This window comes from Photinus pyralis, unplaced genomic scaffold, assembly GCF_008802855.1.
Source record: "Photinus pyralis isolate 1611_PpyrPB1 unplaced genomic scaffold, Ppyr1.3 Ppyr1.4_LG5, whole genome shotgun sequence".
In the NCBI taxonomy this organism is placed as follows: Eukaryota; Metazoa; Arthropoda; class Insecta; order Coleoptera; family Lampyridae; genus Photinus; species Photinus pyralis.
In genome coordinates, this window is record NW_022170596.1 from 27,514,103 (window position 1) to 27,534,922 (window position 20,820).

Below are 20,820 nucleotides of genomic sequence, written 5' to 3' on the forward strand. Positions count from 1 at the left end.
TTTGTTTAATATGTTACCAAACCAACCTATTACTTCCGAGGGTTAATAAATGTTATGGGGCGAATTTTTCGGAGGAGAATTTGTTGGGGGCGAATACTCCGGGGGCGAATTTACTTGGGGGCGAATATTCCGGGGCAAATTTACCGCACACCGTTGTAAACCTGTGAAGAATTAAAAAATTATTTTACAAAATACGCGAAAAATGTTTGGGATGTTGTATGCAAGAGTATTTGAAAGTGAGGAAGATCAAGCACGTGTTTATTGTTATTATACCATTCTAGATAGGTGGCCACCTTCAATTTAGTATCTGGGGGTTTTTCGAGGGGTTTTTGAACATAAAAATCACGAATCTGAAATTAGTTTTGGAAAATTTGAAAAAAAAATTCCACTGCAATTCTTGTGCGGCCGGACCACTTAAATGTGCGAACAAAATTTAAAAGTTATAGAGGTACTCATTTGAAAATTGGTCCTTCGAATCAGAAGAGTATCCCTCGGCTACTAGTGAGCCGTCTAATTTCGCAGTCCACGGCTTTTCCAGATGTTTCATAGGAACTCCAAAGCATGGCATGTAAAGTTCTTGTACTTTTGGTGTAATTTGAGTTTTTGTGAAGAGAAAGTAACATTTCCGCCAATAAGGGCAAAAATTGGTTACATGGCCTTATACGAACCCTGAGCTACGAGCATCCAATTCATAAATACTGTTAGAGTTAATTAAGCGTTTTGAACAAAAATTTGCGAAAGAAGCTCGAAATTTTCCACAATCTTAATACAAAGTTCAGTTCATTTCATCGAAATGTGAGGTTATGTTACACAATATTTCATGGTTACTTTAATGTGCTATTAAATTAAGTCTACAAGGCGGTCGATGGTACTGGGCGATTGATACGAAAAAGGCGGTCCATAAAAGATGCGACAGTTGTGCCTTCTTCTATCAAGTGTGCAAGGCGGTGGCGGTGGATGCTAATCGGCGGACGATATGGAAAAGGTGGCCCATTTGGAATGCAACAGTTATCCCTTTCCCTAGCGAGTGTACAAGGCGGTGGATGGTAATCGGCGGTCGATAGAAAAGGCGGCCCATGGAAAATGCGGTAGTTGTCTCTTCCTCTTGTGAGTGTACAAGGCTGTCGATGGTAATAGACGGTTGGTGCGGAAAAATCGATCGTAAGGAAAAAGGCGATCATTGCCAGATGCCAAATATAACCCTCTATACGAAATTTTTTTTTGAGACTGTGTGCGCTTCCATTGGAAGTACCGCTTATTTTCTGTGTACCTATTACACTATTTTAATAACTGTTAATATACACCGTAAAAGGGAAAACTGAGAGGCAAAGCTCTCTCTATCCTGTTGGTCGCATTAAATCGACATTGCTGTGGCTGGGGTTGTATGCCGCATGTCGATGGTATGATAGAGAGAGCTTGTCGCTTAGTAGCCCATCTGTATATGTCGATGGGAATGACGAAGTAACATAACCTCACATTTTGATGAAATGAACTGTACTTCTTATTAAGATTGGCGGCAGTTTTGGGATTCTTACCACTCGGATCACGTATACAGTGTGATTGATTTTGCGTGTCCAAGCATATATTTTTTTTATTATTGGAAATAGGAAAATAGTGTAAGAACAAAAAAATACTCTCTACTTTAAATTTCTGATAAAGCTACATATTCAAAAAGAAACAAAAGAGCATCATAAAACAAATTAATTTTTTTAAATAGAACCATTAAGTACTTTTTTCTGTAATATTCTTAAAGAGCTTGCAATTCACTTTACAATGATATCAAATATATGTTATAATTTCCTTAGAAACCAATCGCAGTAACTGGAAATTTAACCAAAAACAAAAGAGAGTTTTTCACATGTTATGTCTGTCACAAAATCAGTTTAGTGGACAATATAACTTATAAGAACCATGCAACAAAATAATAATTACACAAATGATGAAACGAGTGATGAAACAATGTTAAGAGATGTAATGTCATCATGATAATACCTAACAAGCAAGTGCAATGTGTTTAAATTTGTCTTAAGTTATAATAATTATTTTTGCAACTGCTTTTCATTTGTTTTATTTGTTTTGCGATGGAATAATTTGAATACTTACGATTTTGGATTTGTCAGGACAAGAATGCCAATTGAAATTGTTACTGAAATTTTGAAAACCAAAATTTTTATTTTAAAGATCCATAAATTTCGTCGAAATTGTCTTCTTTCCGATAAGATACACAAGATACAATTTCAAATGCCAACGGTCAAAACTAATAAACGCAAGAGATTATCGAAATAAAGCCAGGACCTACCTGACCATTTAAAAATTCACTTTCATCTAGCTAATTATCGAAAATTGATTTTTATATTTTTTTTCTCTGTAACGGTACCAATAAATTACAAGGGGCCAAAAAGTTTCGAAACAAATGAGAAAACTACATTCTTATTTTACAACCTACCAGACTACCAGTGGCGGATCGAAAAAAAGTTCAGGGGTAGAAAATGTAGATTCTCACTACCATTGACAGAACAATGATGTAAGCCCTTTACCGTAAGTTGTATTTCCAATTGGAGCAAAATATTTGAAATACTGCAGAAGATTTTAAAACATCCTGTAGATCAGTAGCAAAGCGTTTGCGGACCTATGTTTATATGAACTTTTACTTTTCGTCATAAAATAAATCAAAGAATGAGCACCTTACGTATTTACATCATGTTTAAGAACACCCTGTATAAGAGCGTAGGTATCTGGTATAGTAGATTAGATAAGACAGCGGTGAAGGTCAATGCTGCTTCTAACCTTTTCGCGTTGAAAAAAAAATGTTCACGCATCATTCACATAAGAGGACAATGGACGCCTGATAATAGGTTGCGGTTGACTCAAAACTACAGTTGCTTTTCACGATTGGCCGTGCTAACTTCGTGTAAAATTTCGGAAGGTAAAAGTTTTGTATTTTTACTAACAGTGAAAAATCGGCGAACTGTAATTAATTTAACTAGGTAATAAGGCTAGGTAATTTTGACTACGATCAAGACTATGTTAATAATCTTCACGGAATCGGAGTGCCAACACAGAGATTGTGGTAAACTTGACCAAAGAGAGAGAAAACTCAATCAACGATTCAGTCAGATTTTTAAATAGTCTTAATTTGGAGAAAGATGCAGTTTCATGATTCATCCATCCGCTTGTCTGACTGATTCAGATCTCAACACTGATAGACATAGAAACAACATGTTTAGACATTGCAAAAACAACGTAGTTACTAATTAACCCATTAGTGCACAAGGTTTATGCAAAGGATGAAATGTTGGTGTAGGTATTGAGCACAATGGCATGTGGTCACTACGCCACCCACAAAGCACCTGTCCACCTACCTCAAAACTAATTAAAATTGAAACGTAGTATTTGATAATTTTAAATTTCAATTAAATTTTTAAATAGCGTAAAAAAAATCCACGCTTTCAAACCGTCGTGAAAGAAATAGCTCGTCTTCTCGTTATCTCCAGTATTTAAGGAAATACCCCATGGAAAACTACTTCCACCATAAAAACTCCTTGTTTATGAATTTTCAAATGAATCGGCAATCGACGACGACGTAATGAGCCAAACGTCCCCACTTCGGCCGATATAAAACGCGCAATTCTTCTAACACCTACATCTCCTGTTATTAGCGAAAGAACACGTGCGTTAATTATATTTCGCCTAACAAAAAACTCCTTATTCGCAACGAACAGATGTAACCTTTTATAAAACACGCAAATATCACCAGATGTGCCTTACTTCTACCACCTTTTTTAAATGGAATAATTTACAAAAGACGATCTAACAAAATTTCTAAAAGGAACAACAAATACGGAAATACAAATTCAAATAAAACAAACCAACTGTGTTTTTTTTTCGTACAAAAATCCACCAGATTTGCACTTAAAAATTGAACTCGTTTCACATGTAGGGTAGGCAAACCTTATTGAATGTGCTGACACCAAAATAATGTCTTCGTGACGTAGTTTACATAACAGTTCTAGCCCTATTTTCTAAATGTTGTTCTTGAATTTTTGCATCTTTTGGGGCCATGAACGTACACACAAGTAATAAAGGTAAACCCGAGGGTAAACCAGTATGTGGATAACGTAACGAAAATGGCTACTAATGCATTACCATGAACTCGTAAAGTTTTATGAATTCAATCCAAGAAATTTGTATCATATTTGGGAAGTTAAGATCAGCTGCAATAAAAAGGTGATTTATTGAATGACCAATATATTATTTTTCCTTTGTGTGACGAGATGTAAAATAAAACAGTCTCACGGGCGGGATCATTTTATCGTTTAATTATTACCATACAGTGAAATGAATAAATCAATTCCCCCGCTTGTTTATATATTTCACCGAAAACGACCACCTTTACTAATTTCCCGTCAATACTGAATGAACAAAACACTCGCCAAAGTAAATTCATTTACGACTGATTATATTAAGATGCCAAATAAAATCGCATAAATTACCGAGAGGTTGACGTAACTCATATTTGTTATTTTTTCGCCTTTGCGTAACCTGTTGCAGGGTGGCAAATTAAAATAGGCCTGTCGCAATCGTAAATTGTTAGGGCGCCTTTCGAAGGGTTGTGGACCGTCGTCAATTTAAGTTTATTACTGTGTTACTTACACATATGACGTTTTTATTACTATTTTAACACATAAATCTTGATAAAACGTACGTAGAAATATAAAATGGGGTTGGTGGCAGTAAGCGGCTAAGTAGGTATTAATTTTTTTGTTATTCGTGACGATCTTCTCGGTATTCATGAAATTTTAGCCTAATGAATCATGTCGCGTATTTTCCGCGTCTTCGCGTGGGTACCAATTTGGTCAGGAAACAAACGTCACGCAGGCTTATATCGTCGTAAAAGTGTCCTAATGAATCTGACTTCATGCGTTTAATTGGATGGCATGTGTTTGTCGGTATTCACAATTAACTGCATAAATCGTTCCCTAAATTGAAAACTATCTGGTTGTTGGTGGAGGAAGTAACTCAGGAAAGTGACCTGAAATCGATTAATCTCATTTAAATTATTGAGACGATGACAGCCGAAATCAGAGTAGATCGCCATTTCGTTAGTATTCAATCAACCCATCCTTTGAATTTGTGGCCGAAATTTTATTTGAGCCATCTGCAGAAACTTCCTGAAAATGAACAGTGCCAACTTCATTTTTAGAGCCGATAGAAGCTAAGATAAATAGAAAAAGAAGGATAATGAAAACCATTCAATGTCAATCGTCCGTCAATGAAAATATAACGCTGTTTCCAGCGCGTGTAAACAAATCCTATTGAACGGGGCCTTTGCAGCCGACAAAAGCGCATTCCTTGTAATTTTTATGAAATGCTTCAATTAGGTATATCATGGTTTCGGAGATGTTTAACAGATTTTGGTATTCGTCTTTCCGCATACTCATTCTTGTGCTCCATTACATTTCATTGCGGAATGTCTCAATTTACAACAATAGAAACATCTCATACGAGATGGAGATACTGTATTGTTGCTAGTACTTTTTTTTTGCAAAGTTTTTGAATTGAAAGTCAACTAAAAAACACCATAGTTTTCAGGAATAGCGCTTTTTTCCTCCATTGTTCACACCAAGATGGTGACTGATCTTTGTATGTACAAATGAACCTGCCATGCAGAAATTCTTTGAAGTGCCTTCAAAAACGACAGAAAATACTTCTGAACTTCTGCTAAGAGTACACCAAAAGGACTATTGTGATTTCCCTCTCATTATATGCTTTTGTGGGCGATGTGTGCTTGATGTTTTTTGACATTCTCAAACGCTTTTGATATGCACAGATGAACCTGTCACGCAAACATGCCTCAATAAATTCCTTGAAATGTCTTCAAAATCGAGAAAATATCTCCTTCATCCAGTATATTGTATGTAGGATTAGATTAGCGATTAAAGGGAATCAAAGTTAATGCGTCTCGTGACACCTTCCCAAAAATGCCAACTAAGGAACGTTTATAATCATTATCTTACTGTATGTGGTAGAAATACGGTGACCGCTTATGCTTTAAAATATAACAAAAATAGTCTTTTTAGTAATAATGGCCAATAACATCATAAAACTCCCATTTTTAACATGTATCTCATTTTTTGTCACTACGAGTTACGACAAGCACATTTATAAGCTTCTCCATGAGATATTTACTCATAAACTTTAATTTGCAATTATTTATGCGGTAGTACTAGTAATTGATAAATCACTGTAATGGCGCAACTAATATCAAGTTATCTCCTACTTTAATTTTGTTAAAACCGCGTTATCGTGATTGTCGCACTTACAGTACCAACCTAGATTAATTAGTCAGGATGTTTTTAAGGACGTGCCTTGTTTTATTTCATAATTACGATAATTGTTTCAAGTATAGTTAAATATTTGATGTACTAACCACATTTCCTGCTTGTTTTAGATATTAGGTTATCGGAAAGTATGCATTTGTTAAATCAAGACGCTATGTTGGTTGCGTGGTGCACGGCGCCAAAAATATCCACGATAGTTATTTTCTGAATACTGCATCGATTTATTTTTATTCATTTGAAACCCGCAAACCCATTCCGATATATCCGAACCCAGGTTATATCTTACCCCAAAAGATTTTTTACAATCATCATTTATTCATGAATTTCGTTGCGAAAACGAGCAACGCCGTTTTACTTAGGCTTAAAGAAGTGGTCTTTTTTATCGCCAAATAGGTGCTAAAACTAGCAGATTGGTTGGGAATGTCCAACATACGATAATTGCAAAAGTTTTTGATACTCAATTTTCATGACAAGGGTGCGTTGGGTAGTGATAAGTTTGATAATGTTAGACAAAGTTTAGACCGAGATCCTTGTATAAAACCATTTTCCAACTCATGTTGAAAGCGCCGCTATCATGGACACATCTGGTCGTTAGCGATAAGAGTTTTTCTTATTGGACGAGATTTAATTATCGGACGTGTTTCTATCGCTGTTAGAAGATATAACGAGTTACGCAGGAGTCCAACGTGGTCCGCATTATCTTCGGCGTAAGTGGGGATACGTTCCTTCTAATGTAATTGCAATTTGCGCATTTTTTATTATTCAATGATGGAAGTGGGTGTTAATTAAATACGCGAAACAAGGTAAAAAGGAGGCTGTTGTTAGTTCGAGACGGTAAAAAGAGCGTGTAAATTTATTTATTTGTTACTCAGTTGTAAACGTTGATTAACAAGACAAAACGCAAACGGGTAAACGTCATGTTTAAACGCTACTGACTTGTAAAACTGACAGCAGACCTGTAAAACTGACAGCAGACCTGTAAAAATGTTACAAGTTAGTAATCTAGTAATTTCATTGGCCAGAATTAATGCGAAGTCTCTGTTACATGGATCACATGATATTTTAGACATTTCTTCAAGATCAATTGAAGAACTAATTATTTACGTTTACTATTGTTTACAAATGAGTAACAAATAAAATATTGTACATTATACGCCAGGTAATAGTTTTTACTGGCTCTAGGAAACTCACTTACCTGGCTAATAATGTAAAATACTATTACCCCAAATCGTGGGCGGTTGACCCTTTTAATTTTGTTAAAGACGCAGTTCGTCAGTTTCGAAATAAAGTGTGTAAAAGAAGGTAAGCAGTTTTAATAAAATATTAAGTTATCGTCCAGTGAAGGGGTAAAAGCGAGGGTAAAAGTTTGTGGAAAATTGTTTTTAACGATTTGTCCGTATTCAGAAAAAGTTGGAACGAATAGGGTTCAACAAAGCAGTTATCTGCTTAGTGAAAGTTAAAAGTTTCGACCGCCAGAGTAGCCACCGAGAATCATTTTCAGCTTGTTTATCAAGCTAGTTCGAGTTATTGAGTCCAGCTTATTTAAAAGACAAAGTGAACTTTTTTCCAAGAATCTTGTTTTAATTTTTTCTTTTGATGTGTCTTGGAATAAAATGTTGTCATTGTCAATCATGTATTGGTGTGTTTATTTGAACCCATTGTGCGACTCTGATAGAATGTTCATGTCAGATTTTTCGTTTCATATCCAAGATTTAGTTCAGGTGTTGATCAAAATTTACGTAGTAAATTCTTTGAAATTTTCGGAAGTTGACCGAGGCCACCGAGTCTCTTTGACTCAATTTTTGACAACTTTGACTAGAAGTGAATTGCTCAACGTCCGCCCATCCTGGAAAGAAGGTTGATTTTCGACATTGAAACACTTTACAAGAAAGACGCGTTGTTTAGTCGCCATAAAAGTTGTTATGCATGCATGTATCTTGCATTTTGTATGTTTGATGTCTGGATGTTTGTTGTTTTCGTAGCTTGAAGTGACGATACTGTCTTTCCTACCTCTTGATCCTTTCCTTGACATACAGTTTCCAACCGTTTTCTTGCTCTACACAAGATTAACTTCAGCCTGCACTCTTCAGCTCATTTACTTCTTCTGAACTTTACTTTCTTTATTAACTTGACTTTGTTCAAACTACCGGTCCAAAATTTTAATGGTTGTGTTGTTCTTTGTTGTAAACAACGTCATGTGGACGTTATTTCGCTCTAAACACCAAAAATAATGACGGAATACCAGATACCCTGTATATGACAATATTTCAACTTATTAAGTGTAAATCTGGGGGACAGAGTTTGTTTATTTTTATTTGAATTTGTCGTTTCGTATTTGTTGATCCTTTAAGAAAGTGGAATTTTTCGTTTTAATTTTATCGCTTTTTTGAAGTAAGAGATCGGGTCATGTTTGCGTACTTTATTTTGTCTGGTTGTTTTGCGATAAGTAGTCGAATTTTAATTATAATTAACACACATTTTATACCGCTGTTAAGATATACCGAAGGTGTTTTACGATGCGCGCTGTATTTCGGCGTAAGTGGGGACGTTTGGTGCGTTTCGTCAAAACTGGCATTATCAAGCCTAATTGTGATTATCTGTGTTTTGAAAATCCGGGAGGAGATTATTTTATAGTGGAAGTGGTGTTCCCTTAAATAGGGGAATCGACGTGAAAACGAGACTGCTGCTGCGAGTTCCGCGACGGTTGAAAAGTATATAATTTTTTTAAGTAAATCTCGAGTAACCTGGTCTAACTTTTAGAAACGGTTTGGCCGTATTCAGAAAAAGTCAGCTGAGTGGGTAAACAAAGCAGTTGTCTGCTTAATGAATGTAAAAAGATTATCTTTCTTTTCTTGCGGGGTTTTGCGGGAATAAAATAAATTGTGTGTTTATTCGAATCCGTTGTGCCACCCGGATAGAGTTTTCATGTCAAATTTTTTTATTGGCGCCCGAAATTTATTTCAGGTGTTGATGAGAATTTGTGTAATAAATTCTTTAGAATTTTTAGAAGTTGATCGACACCATCAAGTCTCAAATTGAGAAGTTTTATGTTGGTATTAAGATTTTCCTTTGTAGCAGATGTCGAACCGGTGTTTTGTGGGTGGCGTAGTGACCGCTCGCCATTGCACACAGCAGTATATGTAGATTTTGGTACAAAGCACCGTGTCCTTAACACGGAACGTCACGGCATAAGTACCACAGTCGTAACACAACACAATATATTTTTCCGACATTATGCAGTGACGCTAGGAATATTTACATTAATTGACAGTATCGGCAGGGTTGGCACATTTAATTCGCGATGTAAATAAGTATTTTTTATTTAAAAAATCACTTGAAGATTAGTCATCGGCGATAAAAAAACGAAAGCGGATGTGACGCATTCTTTCCGGGAAATATGACGTGTTTGTTCGAGAACATTCGAGAGCGTTCAGAAGCGTTCGTGAAAGATCGGCGTTTGCTATGTAAGCGAACTGAATCGCGTGTATATAGTTAGTTTCAATTTCAACGCCTAAGTAATACATAGTTCGAGCTGTTGCAAATTGTGTATATGTGAGCGGTAAATAATATTTTAACTGTTATAAATTAATTCATTTCAAAACTTTTGTCAATTTATTGTTAATTAGTTGTAAATAAATAAAACACGTAATTAAATTTACGTTACAATACTATTGCCTAGATTCAAAATGCATGGCTTGTACAGTATAAAACAATCAATGATCAGTTTATACAAGCTGTCTCAACTAAAACTCCCGATTTCTAATAAATCACTTTCCATAAAATTAACGATTTGATTTCCATCACTATCATGAATCGTTCAAAACGTGCTATTTACATTTATTAAGAGGGTAGCCACCCCACATAAATGGTGACGTAGACGTCAAATATAAATGAGGTGAAATTTATCACTTTTCAATAGATGGTTTTTGCATCTGAGCATACAAAAATTTTTAACGTGTACCTGTTACAACGCCAAGTTCCGAACGCGAAATTGATTCGATCAACAAATTGTATCCCTCTATCTTATTAACCATTACTTGCAGTATAGTCACAAATAATGCTATAAATTGACGTTCAGTGCATCAGGTACACATTTTAAGGCAGTGAGTTAACCTCTTGAGAACGATGCATAAAACGGGCACCATCCAACACAACCCTTACTTTTTTTTCAATTGAAAAAAAAATGCTACTTTTTTGTTAATAACAATAATACAAATTGTTCAGGCTAAACAACAAAACGCAGTGTACGCTTACTAATAGTTATTTATTTTACAAGACGATAAAGGGATATTTTAACCATTGAGTGAAAGATATTAATTCACGCGCCACGAGGGAATTACTTTCACGAGCTGGTTAGTTTCCTTTTATCGTCGTTAATAATACAAAACTTTATTTTATAGCAGAAGCCATATATTTATTGTCAAGTTTCTGACAATTCTGATTCTGAATGATGTCATTAGAATGTACACTCGTCTGTTTCACTTTTTCTACCCTTACGGTTTATCTATCTTTACGATTAAAGAACGGCTTAGCCTACTCATTCCAACCTATTAAAATGTCAATTTAACATAAATTTTAAAATAAAAGAATATTTCATGCTGCATACAAAGATTACAATGCAGATATTTTCGGCTCGAAATTATGACGAGAATGTAATCGAAACTCAAGTACAACATTTCAAGACGAAATAGTCCACTGACGCTAACAAGACATAAGTACCATCGTTATTTTTGATCATTCGGACTGTAAATCCCACGATTCTACTAAAAATCCCATGCTAGTTAGGATGGCGATCAAATTACAAATTTGCGCCCTCTGAGTGGACGAATTTTATTCCGTCAATGGCTTATAATCGCCACTTTAGAAACATTTTACGTAGAGGAATTGAAATGGTACCTAGGGGTATTGAATTTATTCCGTCTCTTTCCTCCAAATTGCCGTTATGCTTTGTTTTATGTGACAATCTTCAATAGTTCTAGACGTCTTTATTGCCGAAGATTTATAGTTATCGTTATTAATTTTCTACTCGAGTCTGAATCGAAACAAATTGTATATGTATGTAGATACACAGTATGGTCAATAATAACACTCGCAAATTAATTTACTAATAAAAGAATTGTAGTGGTAGATCTCGATCTCTAGAATGTTCACATCAGTTATTTTGAAATCAAACTACAGAACTTCGGTTTCTCACACTCGATGAGATTAATTTACGGACGATTCCGTACCAAAATGGTGGCAACCAAAGGGAGTGAGAGTGGTAAATGAGAGATGTGGACTATTTGAATGAATGTGCCAATGTAACAGTTTTCTTTATTTTCAGGAAAAACTGCATCAGCTGCAAATGTTCAAGGGATATTCATGACGTCATCGTGGAGCATGGCGGAAGACCCAGAGTGGGATTGCTTCCTACTGCACAAGAGATAACCGAGCCTAGAAGCCTGGGCTATGCGTTTATACCTTCTGGTTTAACTTCTGCTCGCCTCGTAAGTATCATTTAAAAAAAAATGTAAGTACGTGTTTTTCCAGAACTAGAAAATAGTTGGGCCGGAACTCAACCACTTAATTTATTACCATTAAAGATTTCGAACCTTCTAAAATTGGACGGAGTGGTCTACTGGTCACGACAGTAGACTACGAATAAAGACTCAAAACATATTCTAGTCACCAGTATCAATTTGTAACGTACCCAGGCCAACCCCTAAAAACTGGACAACCCAAAATTTCAAATCAAAACTTTCCCACCTAAACTGACTGAACTCGAGTCTAGGCAAATCTACCTAACCGTTGTGTTAAAAAAAAGTCACTACAAGATAATCATAAATGTATGTGCTTCAGGTCGGCGTGAGGATCCAAGTAAGATGTAGAAGTAAAATGAACAAATGAGTTTAGAGGGTCAACTAACAGATTCTATTAACAAAGTACCTCTTTTCACATAAAAACAATACACAATATAACGATACGAACACCGCAACAATCTGAATCATTGCATGGGGTTTCTGTGGGGTTGGCACGTACGACCAGGTAGACAAAAGGGCAGCTTCACCCGGTTCATCAGATCACGAACCAATCAATGAAATCGTCAGAGCAAGAAATCTCTGACCCTTTTCTTGTCAAGTGATCACTGATTTCTTCACTCTCTCCCTGCACAAAGTATGCCCCACAGCAATAGGAATTGTTTCTGGTTCGCTATCCGGTAGATCACATTACGGCAGTCGGCCAGATAAAAAATATTAATCACAAAGCTAGGAAGTATGAGAATCTTGGAAATTGAGCAGCAAATTTCTTATCTTTATATTATCTGTAGAGTAGAATTTTTGAATCCGCATTTCAGTTATTTTTTCTCATTTTCAGGTCGACCAATTCTATTCAATGCTCCCCAATTCCGATGTTCCACGTTTGGGGACCAAGGGAGAAGTTATTCGTACGCAACGCATACTTAAACAACTGCCTAGGCAAGATTTATCGATAAACGCGTGTAAGCACATAGAGCCTGAAAATAGAAGCAGCTACCAAGTAAGTTCATAGTTCTGACGTTCACAATTCATCTAACAGATCTTCCATTTTAGGACTTTATCAACGCTAGAAATGAAATAGCCTTAGACGTGGGCTGCGTACGTACAGCTCTTCCCGATATGAGCTGCATGGGCTGTTCGAAGTCGATATTGCCCCAACAAACTTGCGTATCAGCCCCTCGTCTGGGCAAAAACCTCTGGCACCCCCCGTGCTTCAAATGTTCCACATGCGATGATCTCCTGGTCGATTTAGCGTATTGCGTCTTTGAAGACAACGTGTACTGTGAAAGACATTACGCCGAAAAGCTAAAACCACGATGCGCTTCTTGCGACGAGGTAAGTGCATGATTTACTAAAACAATCGATTATTAAGCCAGAGCGCAAATTGGCCGACAATCGTTAGTAAAATTAAATTTAGAAACGCTTGCAGTCTATTATTAAACCTTCCCCGGTGAGTTTTAGGGGTGACGGTGTCATTAAAGTACAGTTTGCCTTTGTTTGTTCTAGTTTGTTGTAATAATACTAAAAACGGTGAGTTCTACTCCAAATCGATCGCCTGAATGAAGTTTAAAAATAATTTTCGCGGGTATTGCAGGCAAATTGGTCAATTCAGCTTATTTTTTGATAATTCCTCTACAAATTTCTCGTAGTGGAATGTGAATCACAGTTGTTTCTATCGGGATTTAAATAAACCGCCATTAATTCAGATTCTGAAATCGCTTTTACTGTTAATCATGAAATTGTGTGTGAATTAGTCATAACATAACTATTTCGGTTAGTATATGATGCAATAAATAATACAAATTAATTAATACATATATAAGTGATTACTTTTGTGTTTTGTTCTTTTTAGCCTGAATTTTTATCGTTGTGATTGATTAATTAAAATACAAGAAATTATGAGACTGGAACAGAAATATAAGCAAAAAATTATACTGGAATTCGATATAAACTCAGGCGCCAATAAATTAAAAATAGTCAATGCAATTAATTAAAAATGAAATATATATACTTACCCATACTCAAAATTCAAAAAAATTCTTCGGAGAAAAACAAGTAACATAACAAAAAATTATAGATAACGGTCTCGGACTAAGTCTCGGTTACTTCAAAAACTAATTTGCAATGCAACGCAAACCTAATGTTGGTAAACGAACTAATATAAAGGTTCTGAAGCGTAGTTCAGCTAGTACAAATGAATATTCGGAGTCACAAAACACAACCAATAAACCCTTTTCAGGTAGACACGAAGTCACTAGAAAAGTAATGGCGTACCGAAGAAAAATAATTTGCATGTAACCAAAATGGCGGTAAAATCTTCACTGAAAAGGAGCTTATACGCAATCCCAAACTAAAAAGGATAGAACATCTGCACGACCTCCACCGGCGAAACAAAGAACTGGGATAATAAGCTACTACAGCTACGGGTTTACAAAAGAAACACCTGTATTGCGCAAGAATTTAAATAAGAGCACAAATCGAAGGTTACTTAAATGTAATTTAAATCGACAATGGAAAAAAATAACAGGTTGATATAATTCGAAAGCCAAAAGTCAAAACGGCAGATCGTCAGATGGTTCAGAGCAGTTTGTCCTGTGAAAATTATTTTATATGATTCTTTTTGTATACTTTTATTTTTAAGTGGGCTGACCAATACTCCTTTACCAATCCACAAATATACATGCCCAAACTCTCATTCAAAACAAGGACTCTCAATAGTCTCAATGTACCATAGTGCATGTCCAAGATGAAAGAGTTGTATGGATCTCGAAAGATCCTATGTTCCAATCTACCCAGTACCGACCCAACTCCGCCTGTAAGTCCAATTACTCCGCCTACGCCTACCCGACATGAGTCGCAGATTTGATAATTGTACAATTTGTTTAGGCTCCCCAAAGGATGGAAAAAATCCTTAACGTTCTTTTGTTATTTTTGGTAAGATTAAACAATTTCGAGTTTTGATTGCTACTGGAAGCGTTCATCAGTTGAATGCAACTTTGTTTCCAAAGGCGACTTTGTTTTTATCATTTTAATTAATGCTTACTTGAGAGTAAAGCACGACCACGTGCGTTCGGCGCGAATGATAAGCTAAATATTGCTTCCCTTCTAGTATCTCAGTAATGAAAAAAGGTATTGTAGCGAATATTCCAGAAATCTCGATAGACATCGAGGCGCCACGAAAGATTAGTAATCGCCGATAAAGAACCGAGGCGGATGTGACGCAATCTTTCCAGAAAATATGATCTACAATCTAGAATGTTCGAGAACATCCGGGAGCACTCGAGAACACTCGAGTTTGCTATATAAGCAAATCGAATTGCATTTCAGGACAGTTCCAATTTCAACGCCGAAGTAATAAATACTTCGCGCTCTATAAATTGTGAGTTTTAACTGTTATAAATTAATTCCAAGTAAATAAATTAAGCAATAATACATAAATCTAGACATCTGACAAAAATTATAACTTCATCGTAAAAGGCCATCTGCCGGATATGAATATCTTTAATTGATACTGCAGGCGCGTGTAGTGTATCAACTTTCAGCCACACTAGGTTTTTGAAAATCCACGATAAAGCGTTTTGTTACCGAATTTCCGTATAGAAAAATCTGCTTCTTTGATTTGGAGTGCACGTTTCGCCCCTCGCGGAATTATAGGAACCTATCCATAATTTCCATCGTTTTCTCTTTTTTCTATTGTATAAAAAACTTAAATCTTTATTATTTTCTAATGTATATGCAATTCTTATTTGCCTATCCTCAATTTTATTTGTTTTGTAAATTTTCAAACCTCCCTTAATGCATAACATATTGACATATCAGAGGCGTAACTTAGATACTCACATCCAGCGACTTTTAAGACATTTCTAACGGATGGCACTTGTTTCTCGATTCTTATTTGATCTGTGTAACAGCGATTTAATATTTTTCGTTCGTTTATTAAAAGGGAAGATAAATAACGTGGTTTCTTATGTCTCATGTAAAATGAGAAAATGTGCTTTAAATTTATACTCCTTTTTATGGATTATATGTATTTCAACGTTGAAAAACGTATTTCAAGCATTTTTTAGAACCTCGTAAAAAGAAAAGTACCCAATTATTGCATCAAATTTTATTTTGTTATCACATGCATTGTCATTTCAAAATGTTGCTGTACTAGCTCATAAAACTTTGTCTGCGATTTCTATTCTTGACTGGTAGTCGCGAACCCGTCGTTGGTAAAACACCAGTCAATTAAAAATTGTTTTCCAAAAAACGAAATGAACTATAGCTTTTAGTAGTTGTATTCTTTTATTGATGTTATTGGGAAGACAGTAGTGCCATTTTCGATAACCGTTTGTTGAATTCACGATGTGTTCCAATTTATGATGATGTTCTCTTTAGCTCTATAACTTCTCCAATGCAATACGAGTTGTTATAGGCTAAATGTCATTAACTCATTACCTACCAATAATGTTATTTTTTTCTTCATCGCAGTGTGGTTAAAATTAACCCTTTTCATTTTTAAAATAAAAGGAAATGTTTAAGGGATTTCTTGTTGAAGCTTAGGGTAATCTAAGAAGGTTTGGGAAAATGAATTGGAATGCATGGCAAATTTAGGTCATATGTTTGTGGTAATTTGGGTGGAGGATTATGAAATTCTCGGGAAATATAAGGGTATTTTGAGGAAACAGTTGACAATTTTTAGATAGTGAAGTGTCCTTGTGACCAATCCCTCGGCGGTCTTTGTTACTCGTGCAATACATTTAATTTATCTTGAATAACGTGTAGATTAAGTTAGAAGAAGATTTCATTAGCTTAGTCGCATTTTCTCTCTGCGATATTATTTTCTTTCACTTATCAGATTTTTTTCAGTCGAGAGTTTAAAGTAAGTGAAGGAGAATAGCATTATGACATTATCTAAATCTACTTTAATTGAAAAATAAAGCAAAAGTGGTTAATTAGATAGCGTTTGGTTTTATTCATTTCATTACTTTATAATAAAGCTTTTGGCAAAGACCCACCCTGTCTAACGACCGAAACAAATTTACGGAATAGACTTAGTCGTTAAATGATAAGATAAGCTTGCAATGTGTCACACGAAAAGACTAGAGCTTGCCTTCTAAATTGATCTTATGGGTCATTATTTTCTGTTGTTATCTGCTCTCGAAAGGCTTTTGTTATTACCATTTTGAACTTGAAGCTTTTTCAAATTTCACTATAAAATTATTTTTAGTGTGTAGTATTTTACTTCTTCGACCAACATAGTGGGAATATAAAGTAAATTATTTATAGTTTGACAGAAATTTAATGAATACATAATGAATAGGTCACAAAGTGCATTAGAAAGTATGAACATATCTCCAGTTGTCGTACGTGATAAAAGTCAGACGAAAACATGTCAAGGAATTTGCGCCAAAGTTTCTCATGTCAGATAATCGGGGTGCACTAAAAAAGTTCATCGACCAAGAATCTTGGATGAAATGACAATGACAAATCGTTTATTATTATTAAAGAACCGAATCGAGAAGTTTCACTAGATAATTCTAAAAACTTTGTTATAAATGTAAGCTAGGCCATACATTTTGTGAGAAAAAGTTTTTAAATTAAATGCACCACCGCTAGGTGGCGCGTCCTAACTTAGTTCTTTTAAATTGAATACCCACTTTAAATTAGATTAAAACAAATAGTTAATTAATCAACTAATAAAACGACAACCGGTAAAAAGTTTAAAGACAATTAATTCGTTCTGTTGTCGGCTGTCAAGAAGTCACAAGTTAAAAAGTAATCGTAAACGATTTACATAAAGCGCATTTCCACTTGCATTCATTTCCCATTTGTAAGATGCAACTTCTATAAAATCGTAAAAATCCGGCCACAAATATGAAAGATAGCGTTGCACATGGGCAATCCATTTTTGTCGTGCTACTTCAATGTCAGTTTATGAGAAGAATTTCATTTCAATGCTTTTCTAAATAAGAAAGTTGGAACTGCGCATGCGCAAACCTAAATTTTGAAACTAATGTTAGATTTTCCTTTGTTCCAAGCGCCTAAATATCAAATTTCACTTAAATGCTTCCATAGATAAAAAAGTTGGCACTGCGCATGCGCAAAATAAAATTTTGAAACTGGCGCTAGATTTTCCTTTATTCCAAGTGCCTATGTATCAAATTTCATTTAAATTCTTCCATAAATAAAAAAGTTGGCATTTTGAAATTGGCGTTTGATTTTCCTTTATCCCAAGACTCGACACCATAACGAACCAAATAGCGAAAAAAGTAGAACAATAGCTCTTAAGATAAAGAACTAGTAGCGTCGCAAAACGAGCGGACGGACGGACGGACGGACGGACAAAGTGGCCACAATAGCGCATTTTTTTTTATTTTTGTGGAAATGCGCTAAAAAAGGAGAAGAATTGCACTGACAAGTGCGCATCGGTAAATAGTGTATTTCGGTTTTTCGTTGATGAATTATCCAAACAAAATTACAAAACTAAAGCATGGTTCATTCAGCTCCGAAACATGCACATAATTTCCCTTTTGTAACTGACGATTTCTGAGATTCCAATGCTGTGCACGGAAGTATGCAAGCCACCGTGTATATCGTGGTACAACCGGCCCTTATCACCCCCCCCCCCTTCCCCCTACAAATCGGTGCCAGAATGATACATCCAAACGGAAATCAAGTTACTTTCTCAATTTTTCCAAAAATATAAAGAATGCCCTTTTTTAGGGGAATTATTCGAAAGAAAAAAAATTCCCCTTATGTGTTGGTTTTGTCCGTCTGTCTATCTGTCTTTTCCTCGTCTAACTCGGGAACGAAAAGAGTCACCGATGTCAAACCTTCGCCAATCGATTTCAACGAATTCAAGGATCACTGCTATTCAATGTGAGCCGGATTTCTGGTTTCCGAATGCAAGTAGACTGTCCAAAAATTCCCCTACGGAAAATCGCCAGTTACACGTTTCCAGATCAGTTAATTTCGGCAGAAAATCAATGTTTAGGCATTTGTGGCAATAACATTTTGAAGCACTTTTTCCATTTCGATCATGTTTTCAGCCATGGTTTTCTATTTTCAAATTAATTTAAGGCGCGCGGCGCTTTGACTCGCAGACGTTTTCAGTTTCCAAGACTTGTATTTTTTTATAGAAAGTAAATCCACTTTTTCTTTCATTGAGTCTATTATAGATTATAAATGTATCTAATAGTAGACCCATGATTCATTGTGTGATCTATATTTAAAAGGTGTTTTTTTAACCGTGCGAATTAATAACGTCTGCAGTTAATAATACAATTTAACAAACGTCAAATTGGTCTCACTTCCCTTGTCACTTTTCCAATTCGTAAGACTAAGCTTGAAATGAACTACCTAATTATTTTGCTAGCGATATCTAAATAATCATAATTGTGCACACGGCACCGACGCTGACCAAAACGAATATCGCATAGTTTTGCTTCTGTTGAAGTAAATTGTGTGGTGATGCGGTGGCCAAACAAGGCGCGGCTCTCGGGTTGCATTTTTCAGATTTGCGCTATAATTCCATTGCATGCATGAAGGTGTGATAAGTGCACCTTGACGTTACACATTTCAAATCGACCGGTTAATAATTTCATTAGATTTAGCAGCCTCTTCAAACTGAAGTAGGTATATGCAAAGTGTAGTTACTTTCTAAAACTCCTTGGTACCTACTTTTTAATGCAGTGGCATTTTTTTCTTTTATCTTAATGGCTAAACAAATCAATGGACATGCTAAGTGAAGTAGAAATCACTTTAGAATTCCGAAGCGCTTGTGCTATTATGGAAGGCAGATACAAATAATTTAATATATTTAAAAGCAGGTCGGTATCGCACCAGGGGCGAAGAACTCTCTAGAGCGAATTCTAAAATCATAAATTGTTTACCTATAAATTTAGAATCGAGATTTTAAATTTAGATTTATGGCCGGAGTGAGAATTTCTCTCTGTTGGGTATTTACACGTTGCAGAACAGACGAAGGAACAAATTAACATCTCTTAAGAACTACTACGATCAGATTTCTGAGACTGGATTAAATTATTACCATTGTATCGTATAACTTCTAAAACCGAAGTTCGTCAGATTTGGCAACAACCTTCAAAAAAGATGGTGGCGGTATAACTTGTTTGCTTTGTCCTCTACTAAGTGCCATCTAACTCTAGGGATGGGGAGAGGAATCCGCTATTGCTGTGTGCAATGGTATGTGGCCCACTACACCACCGACAAAACACTTTTCCAACTAGATCAAAATTTAAAAAACTCAAAAAAAATCCCAATATTGACTGAAATTAATAATTTGGGAGACTCGGTGGCTTCGAGCAATTTTCGAAATTCCAAACAATTTATTAAACAAATTTGTATCAACAGAAATAAATCTGGGATACTAAGAGAAAACTCTGACATAAAGACTGTACGGGGCGCCTAATCCGAATAAACACACAATTAATTGATTATCAATAAAAGAAAATTAAAACAGCATTTCTGGAAGAAAGAAAGGCTATACACAGTCAGTTTGGACATATTACCCCGCACGCAAACGGCCGATAGTGAAAATAAGAAATTTTAAAATTACTTACAATTTTTTTTAAATAATCCAGTCGTAAACAAACTTGCGATAAATAGGTGCAGTTAACTCGATACAAATGCTGACAGATTTTGTCGACAATAGAATTCGAAAATTCGAATCGCTTTTGTTCTGCAAGTTATCACAGGTTGTGTTATATTTTGTTGGGACACATATAAAAAATTGCGTGGGGATTGTACCAAACAGTCAAAATAAGGTTTTAATGTTTTTCTCAACAGTCATAACAAATGAATGGAACTAGCAATGCTATCTAGGTCTATGGATTAGTGATTCTTGCAAGATAAGACAAGGAATTATCCCATTTTTGCCTTGTTTCTTGTTTTGTCTTTTTTAGTGTCGAGTCAAATGACTCCTGTCACCACTGACAGATTGATATTAATGAAGTGTT

The 20,820-nt window shown here is 35.5% G+C and overlaps 1 protein-coding gene across 3 annotated transcripts in view; it reads left to right on the plus strand.

Moving 5' to 3' along the window:
- The window catches only part of LOC116170173 (four and a half LIM domains protein 2), an 86,568-nt gene that overhangs the window by 31,499 nt on the left and 34,249 nt on the right, over nucleotides 1–20,820 (plus strand). For all 3 annotated transcript variants that reach the window (XM_031486398.1, XM_031486399.1, XM_031486400.1), the window contains 3 exons: nucleotides 11,665–11,827; nucleotides 12,696–12,857; nucleotides 12,911–13,192. In XM_031486398.1, coding sequence (XP_031342258.1) covers nucleotides 11,665–11,827; nucleotides 12,696–12,857; nucleotides 12,911–13,192 — 607 coding nt within the window. The remainder of the gene's footprint in view (nucleotides 1–11,664; nucleotides 11,828–12,695; nucleotides 12,858–12,910; nucleotides 13,193–20,820) is intronic.